The following is a 15851-nucleotide window of genomic DNA, read 5'->3' on the forward strand; positions in this document are numbered from 1 at the left end:
GCAGTGGGATGTTGCAAATGTAACCTTTCCACCTCTTTCTTTGTAGGTAAATTTGAAAAAGACACCAGAGACTGCTAAAAGATGTCCCAAAGTAAAAAAGCAGGCATGAAACACAACCTTGCAGCTAAGAACCATACCCAAGCGCAATGACGCTTTCCTCTAAACATCTATTTTTAAAGTGATATCAAGAAATCAAAAAGTTGAAGGCGTCCATAAATAACAAAACAGTTGAAGAATGTCCTGTCCTTTAGAACCTCCTCGGAGGGAGATCTGGGTTTCACAACAATAAGGCCCAGTTCATATACAAACAAGGATGAGGCGATCAAGCTCTCTTGGGATGAATTCACACAGCGTGACATCATCCCATCAGGATGCAGGTTCCAACACAATATGTGTGCTATTTCCCCTCAAAAATCCCCCTTTTCCATATTTCTGTAATGATCTGGTTTAGCAATCAAAAAGTATTTACAAGGTTATAATACAGTTGGTTTCCTTTGGGGCGCTCTTTGAGGTGGAAGGGTGAGCTACTTTTACAAACTAGAAGAATCATGTTGGGTGCTCTCTGTCAGCATATGAAACTAAGTACAAGAGAAGAAGAAGAAGGATTCTCTGATAAGAGGGAGTTATGAAATTGTCAGGTTTCCACGGAGAAGCTGGAAGGGGGGTAAGGAACACTTTGTATGCTCTACCCAAGGAACTAGTGGGTAGAAATAGACGTAACAAATAAAAATAGAATTCCATTAAGTACAGAAGGATAAAAGAATAACGGCTGTAACCTGTGCATGTTCACAGAAAATTGAAAAGCTCCCTCAAAGCAGCCTCAGCCTCAAATGAATACTAACTACAATGCTAAAGATTGCCAAAAAAAGTGTGTGTGTGTGTGTGGGGGGGTGTAATCTTTCTAGTATTACTTTTCCTGCTGCAGTTACATATTATCCACCTCTTGTTCACATTCTAAATATAGCAGATCTTGCGCAGAATTATTTGTCACATGCAGCTGCATTTTGAAAAGCTACCACAATCCTGCCTCACACACAGACAAGCTCTGCTGCAGAACTGGATGCCTGGCCCATACCATCCCAGTCTGCAAAAGGGGCCCCGACTAGCACGTGAAAAAAAAATGCAGTCAATAAAAAGACAAGAGAACATCTGAGGTAACCATCACCAAGAACACCTACAGAGCTCTGCCCCCGCCGCCCCGCCAAGGCAAATCTCTCAAACAGTGGGAGGCCTGAGGCACCAAGGTTGCCTCTCAAAGTTGCAACAACCGAAGGTAGCCTGGAGAAAGAGAGGGGAAGATTTACATGCTGCCTTCCCCACTTCAGCAGCTGATTTGAACCTACAAAGGTCTCCCCACCACTACCTCTTGTATCACTGCAGCTAAGAAGGCACAAGAGAGAAACCCAGCAGCTTCAGAGCTGACTCAGCAGAGGACCTTGCCAATTAATAGTTCTTTTGACTCTTGTGTCTTCAGCCATTCTCTGCTTCTCTACAACCTACTTTTTAATGAGAGAGATGGGGAGAGAGAGGGAGAGGGAATGAAGGTACAGTATGTGGTGATTACAGGGGTGGGTTTCAGCCGGTACGCATTGGTACCTCCGTTCTTCTGGAGGCTGCGTACCGGAATGCTCCCTCCCAGGCCCTGCCCCCTTGCTCGCTTCCCCCACCCACCCAATCGCTGCTTAACTCGCTCGCCTGTCTGCCCCAGGCTTGCCCCGCCCATCCACTTCCTTTGCCGGAGCGGAGGATTGGGAGAAGCCCATGTGGTGTGCACACCCTTCTTTTTGACAGCCACCTCATTTCCAATTGGGGGGGGAATCCATGCAGAGGGAGGAAAAACATTGATTTCTCCCCCCCCCCCCCAGCACTGGAAACCAGGCGGCTGTCAAATAGAAGGTAGTGCACCCCACGTGGCTTGTTCAAACAAACGAAGAAGGAACAGGAGGGGAATTTGGCTGTTAGAAAAGCCCACATGGTGTGCGCGCCCTTCTCTTTGACAGCTGCCTCGTTTCCAATTGGGGGTGAAGAAATCCATGTTTTTCCTCCCTTTGCATTGATTCCCCCCCCCCAAATTAGAAACGAGGTAGCTGTCAAAGAGAAGAGACACACGCCACGTGGGCTTCTCCCAATCCTCCGTGCGCGTGAGTGATGTCAGGTTGGCCACACCCACTCAGTCCCATGCCCCGCCCCCACCTAGCCATGCCCTCCGTACTGGTTGTAAAACATTTTGAAATCCACACTGATGGTGAAGTACTGACATGGTTGAGCCCAAGTTCCACTTTCTGCTTGCCCCAAAGTCATGGTCTCCTTTGCCTTTGTCCTTTGTTTGCCATTGTCTCATTAGACCAGCGGTGGGCAATTAATTTTACCAAGGGTCACATGGGACTGTTGTGGAAGCTTGAAAGAAGAGGGCTGCACGCACCACACATGCGAACTGCAAAAAAGAATTGCAGTCACCTCAAAATAAAAGCAAAGCAACTGTATTGTGTGCATGGAATACACTTATTTCCATTTGATTTCTAATTTCTGACCTGATGCAGGCCAGATAGGGACAGTTAAAAGGCCAGATGTGTCCTGGGGAGGCCATCAAATGCTCAGGTCTGCATTAGACCCTAAAATCTCAATTGGGAGAAAAAAATCTAAAGCACAAATGACTCCCCATCCCATCTTTCTGCTTTCTTGGGTCACAGCAATTAACACTGAACCTATAAACTCTGTTCACATGGCACCTGATAAGCTGAAATTTGGATTTCTAGTTTACATCTGAGCCACAGCAAGATCACAACTTATCAGGAAGTGAGCCATTCATGACAAGAGGTGACATGCATGATCCGCCCTACCCCAAATCAAATCAAGAAATACACCTGCAAAGTGCAGTTCTATTGTGAAATATGTTGCGCTTACAAACACATCTCTGTGTTAGAAGCTATACAATCTTAAATCTCTGTGGTCTTTACCTTGACTTTCCCGCTCTGTCACTAACACACTTCTTCTACTACTACCTGGCTATATTTCAGTCATGACTCAATTATGACTCTGCTGGTTGAAGTACTGGCTTAAACAAATGAGGGGAGGGGGAATGCAAATCTTTAGCTCAATTAGTTTTGAAAGACAGCACCAGTCTTCTTGAAATAAGGAAATAATAGATGATCCAAGTCTCCATCCATGCTAAGCTTCAGTGAAGCTCAGAAAGAATTCAAGCATGGACATTTAGATTTTGATTTACCAAGAGAGAAACAACATTTGCCATCACTGCTACAGTAATTTCACACACCCTTCTTTTTAAATTCTCCCAATATCTTTATCATTTATCAGTTCCATCTCACAGGAGGGCCTTGATATAAGCTCATTTGAATGGAAATAAAATGGCATTCCTTACCAAGAGCATTCACGTTATTTGCTCAGACTTTAAAACTGGTATGGTAGCTTATGTACTTTTGGAATGCCCTATATCAGTTTTGGAGGGCAGTGCTAATCTCCCCTCTGTTTGCAAACTGTTCAGACCAGTCTCATATGGTAGTTATGTACTACTTTAATAAATGACAAGGATTGAGAAGTCTCTAGAAATGGAGCCAAATTTACTACTGTGGCAAGTAGAAGTTTTTGATTGCTTCTTTGGGTATATCTACTTAAGGGACAAATAGGTTTTTTTATTGGATAGGTATGCATTGTGATGTTTTAACTTCTATGTTTGGTCGGTGACAATATTTTTTAAGACTTAAAATATGCCCTGCAAAGAGTCTGGGACTGATGGTGTGCTGAGAAAGCCCCAGGGTTACCATGGTAACCCTGGAATCCTGAACCAGGCAACATTAGCATAGCTACCAGTATAATTGTTCTGAGATTCTCCAAGAATAGAGAGACTATTTCTAGCCCACCAATCTAGTCCACCAACAAGGCCCTTATTCCATTTTGTAGGGGTGGAGGCCTGGTGAGACAAATCTATAGGATTTCTATAGATGACCGCAACCCTTCCTTGATCCTCCATATATACAAACACCAGATAGCAGCCCAGGAGTCAGTACACAGGTTATCTCATAAACTTAGTCCAGGTGGAAAGAAGTGCAGGAAGAAGCATTTCAGAGTGTTGAACATAACTCCATTTTAATTAACTCACTATAAATAAGGCTGGGAAATTCCTATGATAGTTTCCAAGACACTGCATTTATCCCATATCTTACTGAAATCTTACACTTCCCATTTCCTTGGTCTTGCCCAGTTTGGGGGGGGGGTGTGTGGAGTATATAGTGTATTAGTACTATCTTATTCCAGCATTTTCTAAAAGAATCACAAAGTGAAAGGGGAAGTCAGCATGGAAACCCCAGGATTTTATCAGAGTGAGAAGTCTGAAACATCCTGATCCTGGAACTCTTAGATAATGTACTTATTCCCATTCAGCATCTTTCTCTTACTTTCCCCTTAGGAAAAAGTAATAGCAATAGAACTTAGACTTATATACCACTTCACAGTGCTTTACTGCTCTAAGCAGTTTACAGAGTCAGCATATTGCCCCCCAACGATTTGGGCCTCATTTTATCCACCTCGGAAGGATGGAAGGCTGAGTCAACCTTGAGCCTGGTGAGATATAAACTGCCAAATTGCAGGCAGCTGACAGGCAGCAGAAGTAGCCTACAGTACTGCATTCTAACTACTGCGCCACCGTGGCTTATAATCATATAGCCATGCAAGAATATCCACACAATAGATGACTATGCCAACACACTTACTTTCTTCTAGAATACTTCAAGTTCTCTCGTGCTGATGGCACACCACTGCTGTCATCTCAAAAGGAGGGTAAAATTATATGTTATTGTTTTGCAAAGCAGCCCATTATTCATTCTGGATAAATGAGCTGATCAAGGAAGGCTTGTCACTAACAACTGTCAGTGGGTATGCAACTCTACAGTTTTCTTTAAGGCCACACAAGTATTTACTAACTGCATGCATGGATTTCACTTAAGGAAAAAAGGGTGAACTATAAAGCTTGTATACTCAATTAAGATTCACTAAATAGGTTGCAGTTACTTTTGAGAAAGCTATGTAGGATTTGGGGACATCATTGCAATTTTATCCATACTTACTTAGAAGAAAACTCATATAAAGCACTAGGATTTGCCTCTATCAGACTGAAAGTATCAAACTAGCTGACAACAAGTTCCTTTTTTGTGTTTGGAACCCTTGTGTTTGCACTCTTCTTGATGAAAAATAAATGTGGCTCATTTGAAAACTATAATTCTATTTTTAAACTATTTACATTTCCAAAAGAGAAGCCAGATGTATGCATTGATATTATATAAAGCTTTCCTGACCTATCATGAATCAGTCCTAAGATGCAGGTATAGCACATGATCCCTATTTTATAAAATGTGTGTGTGTTTGGGGGGGGGAGGAAGGAGGGAGGGAAAATGCATATGATGGGGGAATTTAAACATTTCCTTGACAGCAGAACATTCCTCTGCAAAGTCATGTAATGGAATTTCAAGATAATCCAATTCATACTTAACAGACCATGTGGATTAGTACAACATAAGACATAAATTATATAACAGAGCTGGCTTGGGTTTCCAAAGTCCATAGGACCATCTTAACCATTAACAAAAATAAAAATAAAAACAAACCCCAAGGATGATAAATGATGCTCCCAGCAAAATGACAGAATGGCAAAGCAAGGGCCTTTCAGAGGAGCTGGACTGCAATTCCCCATTACCTACAACCAGAACTCTGAAATGGCAACTGTAATCCAAAGCATGTGGAGACAATCAGGTTATAGAATTTAATGGTGTGTCTTCTATTGTGGTTTTTCTTTGGATCACCTATCATCATGTTAGGAAAAAGAACATCAGTCCGTTTCTCATTCTTCATTTACATTTCTGGTGGAAAGAATGATTAAATTCAAATTATAAGCATGGATTGCATTAAGGCTAAGAGAGAAGGAGACAACTTTGTGAAGAAAACACCGGGTTTCTCACCTCTATGGTAGGGTCATACTCATCAACAAAATGATTCTGAATCAGCTGAATAGTCAATGCACTTTTCCCAACGCCTCCTGCTCCAACCACCACCAGTTTGTACTCTGTCATCTTCTGAGCTACCCCAGCTCAGGGTCTGCTCACGACACAAGTGCCTGGAAACAAAATGAATAAATAAAAGCATATGAAGATCATAAAGATCAGGCAAAGTGTTTCTTCCCATATCCCAAATCATTGTCAATTATGCTACATTACCCCCCCCAAAAAAGCCCCCAGAAATAACTACAGCAAAGGCACTGGAAGTCAGAGCTGTAGCTGCAGATAAGTACCGTATTTTCGGAGTGTAAGCTGCACCAAGGTTTTGAAGAGGCAAATAAAAAAAAAGTTTTTGCACTCTGCAAACCTCCCCAAAATAGCCTGTTTTTTTTGCAAAAATGGGCCCGTTTCCCCCCCCCAAAAAAAGGCATGGATAGCCTTTAGGGGGCTTGCAGAGTATTCCTGGGGGAGATGCAAAAACGAGCAAAAAAGGCCAATTTTTCACGAAAATGGGCTCGTTTTTTTGTAAAAAAAAATGGGGGCATGGATAGCCTTTAGGAAGCTTATAGAATGCTCCTGGGGGCTGGGGAGGGTAAAATTGAGTAAAAAAGGGGCCATTTTTTGCTCATTCCTGCCCTCCCCAGCCCTCAGGAGCTCTCTAAAAGCTTCCTAGAGGCTATCCATGCCCTGCACGGCCATTTTAGTGAAGGGGGCGGAGTTTCAGGAGGCAAAAAACGCTGCATTCAGTGTATAAGACACACCCTGATTTTCAGCCTCTTTTTTGAGGGAAAAATGTGCGTCTTATACTCTGAAAAATATGGTACATCCTTAATTCTTTTCATTATATAGACAGGGTAATTACAATATCCAGAAGCTCTAAGGGGGAACAAGCCCTCTGAAAAGCATTGTGTAAAACAATACAAGGCAGGCAAAATGTGCACGATGTGGGGAAAGGAGCTATTCATTATTCAGGGCTCTGTTAATCAGTATTTAAAATCTATTGCTGGCCTGGTACAATAAACAGAGTGCCAGGATGAGCTATGAAGTCCTCCTCCTGCACCTACGCGTTACTTAAACTTATGTGGCTGATGCAACTAAGGTAAAGGATAAAAACACTTGTAAATATGAAAGTGCTGCAAGTGAAATACAAATGCCTGCTCCACTTTTCATGCTGGAGTTTATCTGCCATTTCTCTCTGCTCATCAAGAATATTTTCCAATTCTGGAAACAAACAATTAGATGAATTTCCTAGATATTCTAAATGTTAAAAAAAAAGGCTTTTAAAAAGTAACAAATTTGGGAACTATTAAAAAATTGCTCTAAACACTGTTTTTTCTCCTTTCATATATGTGAACAACGTGAGAAGCAATCACAGATACAGCTCGCAGCAATTTCCACAATCAGAGGAACTCCAAAAGCATTTCTATAATGACAGAAATGCTATGATGCACACCAATGCCACCAAAATTGTGTTCTCCCTTTCCTCTTCCTTCCCCACCAGACGTATATTAATTTTGTGCTGTATGCTATATGTAAAGCTAGAAAAGAATAGTACAGGTAGTCCTTGAGTTACGACCTCAATTGAACCAAAAAATTATATAGTTAAGTGAAACATTTATTGAGTTTTGCCTCATTTTACGACTTTTCTTGCCACAGTTGTTAAGTGAATTATTGTGTTTCTTAAGTTAGCAACATGTTGTTGTTAAGTGAATCTGGCTTCCCCACTGACTTTGCTCATCAGAAGGTCGCAAAAGCGGATGACATGACCCGGGTCATAGCAACCATCATAAATATGAACAGTTATCAAGTGTCTGAATTTTGATCACATGACCATGGAGATGCTGCAACGGTCATAAGTGTGAAAAACGGTAAGAAGTCACTTTTTTCAATGCATTGAACAGTCACTAAATGAACTGTTGTAAGTCGAAGACTACCTCTAGTTTGCAATTTAAAGCATGCTAAAGAATAGCTTACACACTTAGTGTGTCAAACACACTTAGAAAAGCCCGGAAATATCATCAGCCAGGTGTTTTCTGTTTTCCCTTTTTATTTTCTTGATATAAACTACATTCAGTAGGATTTCAGAATATTATTTTATACCTGTTACATATGTCAATGGAGAGCTTACAATTTGCTCAAATTACAGAGCCAAATAGTTGCAGAACCGTGTGCTTCTTAAAATAGCCTTGCTCCCACACAGCCATATTTTTCACCTGAATTGCAGTTGTAGGTGTAAAGGTGGGCTGTCCATTTATGTTTCAACCTGTCCTCCCCAACACCGGCTCCGAGAATTGAAGAATTTCAAGACTAGAAAACTGACTCTAAAAATGGCCTGGGTGTAAATCATATTGTCTTTTTTTAAAAATAACACATTTATTTTTGTATTTATCTGTTCCTTTCACCTTTCTTTGTTGTCATAATTCCCAGTTTCCAAATCATAGTTAGAATGGTAATGTTACATTTCCCAATTGACATTTTCAGGACTAAGAAAATCCTGCCAGAACAAGTTAATGTAATCTGCCAAGAGAAGTCTTTGAATTAGGAGGATTAGCAATTGCAATTTTAATAATAAGTGTAGTAACAACAACAATACATTTTTTTCAAAACCCAATATGCAAGTGTTTTAGGTGACATAAATGAATCTAGGAAAGAAAATCTGCTATGAATTTTACATGATGATGATGATGTTATCCATTTAGTCATGTCCGACTCTTGGTGATTGTATGGGCCAGGTCTCACCACATCTTCTGATCGGCACTACTTCTTTTAAATATTTCTATGCCAGTGATGGTGAACCTTTTTAGCACCGAGTGCCGAAAAGGGAGCGTGCGTGTCAAAGCTACAACCTGGAAGAGGAGTTGCCCAGGGGGCATGCACGCACCAGAAATTGTATTTCTGGTTTCCAGCACACACATGTGCGCTGGCCAGCCAGTCTTCCAGTTACTGGCATGCATGCGTGTGCAATAATCATCTAGCCGGCGTGCATGCACACAGCGGAAAACAGAAGACCAACTCTTCCAGTTTCCGGCACTGCCACATGCACGAAAGCTATTTGATCATTGCACATGCATGCGTGTCAGATACCAGGAAAAGGAAGAGCTGATGCTGTGCATACCAGGCAACATTGCTCCGCGTGCCACTCTGGGCATGCATGCCATAGGTTCACCATCATGGTTCTATGCTCTGGCTGGTGTCACTTTGATGGTGTCCAGACACTGTGATCTTTGATGGTCTGGTTTCTTTCTACTGCTAACTCTTCCAAATATAATTGCGTGGAATTCTCCCACATGACATGGCCAAAGTAAGTGAGACAACTTAATGATAAACACTTGATAATGCTCAATGATTAATCAATACTTTGCTTTTTGTTTAATAAATATATTTATTTGCTTTTTAATGTATTAATACTTAGCAATACACTTCCATTTAGAGTTAAGTACAGGTCCACATCAGAGACAACTAGCACAGTATTTCACTGATATAGGACTCATTCTTCTAAGCTACACCACAATAGTTACCTGCATTTGTTACTACAAAAAAAAAAAAAAAAAAAATGGAGCCAGAGCCAAAACACTGCCCGTATCCAAAGCAATATTTTCATGAAAAGGTCCCATTTGAATAGAGCGTAGGAAACTAGTTTGTTTTTCTACAAGACCAAGATTCTCATGGATAACAAAGGAAATAAATTAAAGACCAGGACATAGTTCATTCTGAAAAGAGGATTACTCCCATTACATCCATAGCTTATTACAGAAGGAACAGAAATGAGTAAGAACGACCAGATTCAGAAGCAAGTAATCCATCTGTTAACACAAGTCAACTCCATAATCAACTTACAATGCTCAAAATGAATTTGGAAAGTACCGATCCAAACCAGCCATATATCTGTTCTTATCTGTTCTTCCAAATTATGAACTAGCACTCCAAACAACAGCGTAGCAGAAGCACCCATCATTTTTAACAAACTTAATTTGCTAAATAAGCTACTTTGGAAAGTTCTTTTTCTACGACAGATCCACTACAGGTCATTTATTTCCCTATAGATCTAATAAATATGTATGCTCGTGACAGATCTTCATTCCTATCCAAATTTTCCTGCAAAGACCGAGAATGCTGAAGAGGGCAGCTTAGCTTTCTTGAACCACTTTTCACTTTCTGAAACCAGACATATGAAAAAGATTTGCTCTGATCCTGAGATCACCAAACCCTTGCTACCAAGTGGGATTCTATAATTTTCTCCTGTGGTTCTCTTCTTGGAGGAACTAAATCTGTCTCCCACTACCTGGAAAAGACTGCAGAGAGAAGAATCCCAGAAAGATGGATAGAGCTGCAGATGAGTTGGTAACCAAGCAATTGATGGTTGGGGGAGAAGAAGAGATGTTAAATTTTCTGTAACTAAGGCAATTCTCACTGAAGCTGGTTCTTAGCAGTTTATTGCAACGAAGTGAACTTTTTAAGAGGTAACCAGAAAGAGTTATATTCCCATCATTAGGCATGTTTCACACACATAATAAACTAGTTCTTTGGACCACAGCATAACTACATTCTATGGTACAATTAGAATTTCATTCATGTACGAACAATTTTCCACCCACTTGGGCCACCGTGAGATCCCTTTGAAACACAAGGCGAACCACAAAAAAGAGACAGACAATTACAGATGAGAAACAAAAAGTACTTTATTATGGAATGGATTAAGTGTGTTAAATGATACCACCTTTTGCTTTGGGTCTTATAAATACCAGCACGCAATCTTGGATGCACCCTCATATACACAGCCAAAATTAAACAGCTTTTAGTAGTGCTGAAAGATAAAAATCCCTGTGGAGGCCCTTCCCCTTTTGGCCAGGTCACAAAGCAGCCCTGGCCACCTCTGATCTGCAGGCACGCTTCAAAATAAAGATACAAACAAGCCACTTAAACTTTCTCTGACTACATTGACATGTGGGCTGCACCCTGATGTTTAGACCCCGCCTCACAAAAATCCAAATCCAGGCAAAGATCAACACAGGGCAAAAATGATTTTCCTCCCCAGACTTCACACTCCAGGTAGGAATATCTTTATTTATGCATTTAACGTGTTTCACATCAAAGTCTATTACTTCACATTTAAAATCAATTGTTACTATAAGTACTACCAGTCTCATGTACTAATTTGGTAGCCTATTTTCAACTGTTATTCTCTATGTCAAACCACTGAATAAATCTTCCTTTTCAAGCAATTGCCTTGCGTGTTTATTAGTAATCCGGCTTGAACTCTAACCCAGAATCTTTTCTTCTAACAATTGGCAACCACTAAGGTTCCTGAGCAGCAAGAGACTAACTTGGCCGATATGAAACTTTATCCAAACAGCATCAGTCCATATTGTCCAGAGGCTCTGCCATGGCAGATAGTGAAGGGAGTTTTTGATTGGGACCAAGCAGCTTGAATTGGATGACCCAGTTGGTGACTACTTCACAAATTCGTGTTTGTATGTCCAGTGAATGTGTGTGTGTGTATGTGCTGCTGCCCAGAATCTACCACATCATCCTCAGCTGCACCACAACTCCTATGAGCTTGTGTTGAGCCATGATTGGGAGATATTGGAAAAAAGGTAGATTGACAGTCCCACCAGGCTGTGAAAGGCTGAGTGTCTGGGCAATTGCTAGCCTAGTCCTGCAAAGTCAAAATAGAAAAGGGAGTGCCTGTACTCCGTTTAGGGAGTCCTCCCTGAGTGTGAGGCGCTTGAAAACTGACTGGCGGATAGGAGTGCCTGTACTCTTCCAAAGAGAGTCCTCCCAGATGCATGGCACCTGAAAAGTGATCATTGGGTAAAAATGTGTGTCAGCCCTTCTTCATCTTGTCTTACTTTCAGGCACCATGTCCTACATTTTCACTCGTGCAAAAGATTGAATGAAACCATGAGACATTGAGCATCAAACAATGCTAACTTGCCCATAGGAAACAGGGAGAACTTAGTAATAGGATAACTGCATTATTTAAGCAGTTTGGAGACAGTTGCATAAGCATCTTAATGCTAATAAAGAGTTTCTTTGGAACTGAGAATTAGCTGGAAATCAAGTTTTGGTCACACAATTACTTTTAATTTTTTTTAAAAAGGCTATGAAATAGCATTTCTTTCCTTGTGAAAGCAAATAGCTTCAAAAGAGAATACAAGAAAAGAAGGCTGAAGAGTCTTCAGGGAGATTTAATTAAGAAGAATGGAGAAGAATTCATATGCCCTGGAAATTTCTCTCTTTGTGTTGTGTTCCTCTCTTTGTGTTGTGCCTCCGGAGTTAGAGAGATTCAATTCCTGGAGCTAATCTGATTTCACTCACAATAACTTAATCCCTTAAAATGAGATAATAACAACAGAGAAAGGGAACTATTGGCTTTGTTCAATGTGAAAGCCATCGGTATCACTTGAGCTTGGCCACTGCTTGGTTCCTGGTGCTTCAGAGCAGCTTCTCAGCAGTCGGTCAACCACTTCATAGCAGGGCCTCCCAAGACTGGCAGCTTGTCACCACCCCAGAGTGGCTAAATAACCTCCCATACAGTTCAATCCCTCCTACCAATTATCCTGAAGATACAACACAAACATTAGGAGAAAGAGGCGGGGGGGGGGGGGGGGCTAGCATATCAACAGGCAGGTCTGCTGCCTATGAAGCACCCCAGGAAGCATGTGACCAAGTCAGTTCAAAAGGAGACATTACTGCTCCACAGACTGTCACACTTTAATTTCTAGAGCTCAACTTCCATCATAATGCTCCTGACAACAGTCTGACCACTACATCACCCATCCACTGCAAATGCCACTGCTAGGTTTAACATTTGGCTATTAACCTATTAACATTTCCTTTTCAAACAACAAGTGAATAAACTGTTTGGTGCCACACGGTAAGTGAATAATTCCAGTAATGTCTATTCTCATTCCATATTGAAGTGTAACTATCAGTTATAAGAAACACATAACTATTATGTTTTCTGAATAAGAAAATATCTTGCATTAATTAAATCATTAATTAGGGTGCAGGAAAAGGAGTCCATAATTAATTCCGTTTGGTCTAGTGGTCTAGAGGGTTGTTGTCGTGGGGAAAATAGGAGGAGGGAGGTGTGTTGGATATGTTCATCGCCTTATTTATAAAAATACTAAAGGCAGAACATAAATAAAAAATAAATAGGCTTATTTCTTATAAAGGGGACCTGTTTCATCAAATAACATCATTCAAATGCATTGGAATTACAATCCCTAACAAGAATGACTAATATCTGCACCTTCTGGGATTTATACTCTAGTCTAAAACATCTGGAAGAAACCAGGTTGAAAAAGTTCACCTTTGTCTGGGCAGGAGGATTTTTAAAAAGCCGATGTCTTGTAAACTTTGGGATGTCCCTTAGCCAATTACTCTTTTCTGGCTTGGCTAAAAACTCTAGAATTAAATACAATGGACTAAAAAATGTATAAACGACAAGAATATTCCCCAGCTCAGTATACCTTCAAAGATGCTACCTCTCTTCTTGTGGGGTATTGACAAAGACTCAGGTTAATTAACCAGGCAATCCATTAAGCAGAATCTGATATCTTGGACTTAGAAGGTGAACTTAGATTTTCACATTCTATAAATAGACAGGCACCATTATTCAGCCTTCCAGCTCCTGGATTCTATTTGTTTACATGCTGATCCATTCTTCCCATAGCCAGCAGAACATCTGTACTTCAATTTGGCTCCAGAAAGACTACCGTATAAAGTCAGCCAGCACACTCAGAATGGAAATCGATCAGGAGACTTCACTCTGCTCAATTCTGTGAGTCAGCACCACACACTACACACACACACACACACACACACACACACGTAATGTTCGTTCTCTCTCTCTCTCTCTCTCTCTCTCTCTCTCTCTCTCTCCTTTTATTGAAAAACAGGGTAAATAATTATCTAACACAGAAACATAAAGCAGCTTAAAGTTGGAAGAGGCAATTTAAGTTAGGTTCAGTTGCTGTTCAGTTTGGGATTCAGGTGTCCAAGTTAAGCAAGCAGGAGAGATATTTCTACTATGAGGAAACTACCGTATTTATCGGCGTATAACACGCAGTTTTAAAACTAAAATTGCAAGCTTAAACCCTGCCTGCGTGTTATACGCCGATACTGCGTGTTATACGCCGGGTCCCAAACTGCCTGCTCCAGCTGATTCACCGGCGCCCATGATACTCATAGAAGTGCAGCATCCATTTCATGGCAGCGTCGGCGGCTCTCCAGCTACCCTGCCTGATATAACCCCTACCTTGCAGCAGTGGCGGCAGCTCTCCAGCCACCTGCTGTTCGCTTTAACCCCATCATTGAACAAGCGGCGGCTGGAGAGCCGCCCGCTGCCTGATTTAACCCCATCCTAGCAGCAGCGGCTCGCAGCGGCCCGCTGCCTGTATTTTTTCTCCATCATTGCGGGTGCTTACCTTCCCGCCCGCCTGCTCTCTGGTCCCAAGTGTACGCGCCGGCATTCTCCCAATCAGCTGTGAGTCCGCAGCCGCCCGCGCTGCTGTTTTAAAGGCTGCTCCTCAGGACCCTCCGAGGCCACCGTACTTCTGACGAGTGACGTCCCTGACGTTACGCTGAGGACGTTACTCGTCAGCGCAATTAAAGAGTAACCTGAGTCTGCTAGCGACACAGGCCAGGTACTGTGGTGAAAACAAAAACATATAGAAATAGGGGTTTATGTGGGGGGGGCTTGTTATGTGGCGCAGGGGGAAAGAGTATGTGATATGGGGGGTGGGGTTATATGGTACAGGTGGTATCAGGACTATGTGGTACAGGGGGATTAGGTTGTACAGGTGGATCTGGGGGGGGGATTAGGTGGTACAGGGGGATCAGAGGGGGGAAAATGATGTGACAGAAGAGGGTGGGGAAGTAATTCATGTTCTAATGTTATAAATTTTAATCCAACATTAAGTTCCGAGCTTCCAAGTCATTTATTTTTAATGAAAAAAATTTTTACTCAAATTTTTGTGTTAAAATGGGGGATGCGTGTTATACGCCGGTGCGTGTTATACGCCGATAAATACGGTACATATTCCAGATAAATCTGTGTACCTCACATGAAACACTGCATCAAATTATATGTAAGAAAAGTATTCAAACAAGCCATGTGTACTAGTGCATTAGTTATTATATATCTTGAATGCAGATATGAACTTCCCGTGTGACTTTGCTCAACTACTATGTTCTTTCTTGAAGTGTAACATTAGATGTATTATTTTCTTCTCCAACAGAGCTTGCAAAGAGAGGGGGTTATTTTTTAAAAAAATTTAGAGTCTCAGATTCTAGAATATTCGTATAAATTTAGAGTCTCAGATTCTAGAATATTCGTATAAATAATTCTATATCAAGTCATTATCCCTGTCAGGTGAACACACAAGTTTGCCCAGGGATTTAGATGTTCTACTCTATTATATTTTAATTTAAATCTTAAGGCTGAGCAAGTTCTGCCGCCTTTGTATTATTCCTTTTACTTTTCCATTCATCTGTTTGCTGCAGTTTTAAAATCTACTTTGTAAGTGACTGAGACTGTTTCCTCAAATAAATAGAATGGAATGCTAATTATGAACAACTTAAAAATATTCACCACAAAAGTAAAAGGATATGAGTTCTAAGCAGACACTCCATAACCATCTTTGGCTGAGATACTTTCAACCAGCATTGACTTGCTATAATGGATTTGTAATTAGCCTCTTTAACTCATTGTCCTCTCCCATCATTGACTAAGATATTTTCTACTATATACATATTTTAACCTTGAAAAATGCACTTGTAAATATTTCTTACCCAGACTGTTGTAATCCCTTTCTGCATGTACACTAGTTTCATAATGTC

At 41.1% G+C, this 15851-nt stretch overlaps 1 protein-coding gene across 2 annotated transcripts in view; it reads right to left on the reverse strand.

Annotated features, from left to right (window-relative positions):
* Positions 1 to 15851, reverse strand: part of HRAS (HRas proto-oncogene, GTPase) — a 72224-nt gene that overhangs the window by 22012 nt on the left and 34361 nt on the right. For both annotated transcript variants that reach the window (XM_032228390.1, XM_032228397.1), the window contains exon 2: positions 5970 to 6124. In XM_032228390.1, the coding sequence (XP_032084281.1) occupies positions 5970 to 6080 (111 nt within the window). In that variant the 5' untranslated portion in view covers positions 6081 to 6124. The remainder of the gene's footprint in view (positions 1 to 5969; positions 6125 to 15851) is intronic.

This window comes from Thamnophis elegans, chromosome 1 (assembly GCF_009769535.1).
Source record: "Thamnophis elegans isolate rThaEle1 chromosome 1, rThaEle1.pri, whole genome shotgun sequence".
Classification (NCBI taxonomy): Eukaryota; Metazoa; Chordata; class Lepidosauria; order Squamata; family Colubridae; genus Thamnophis; species Thamnophis elegans.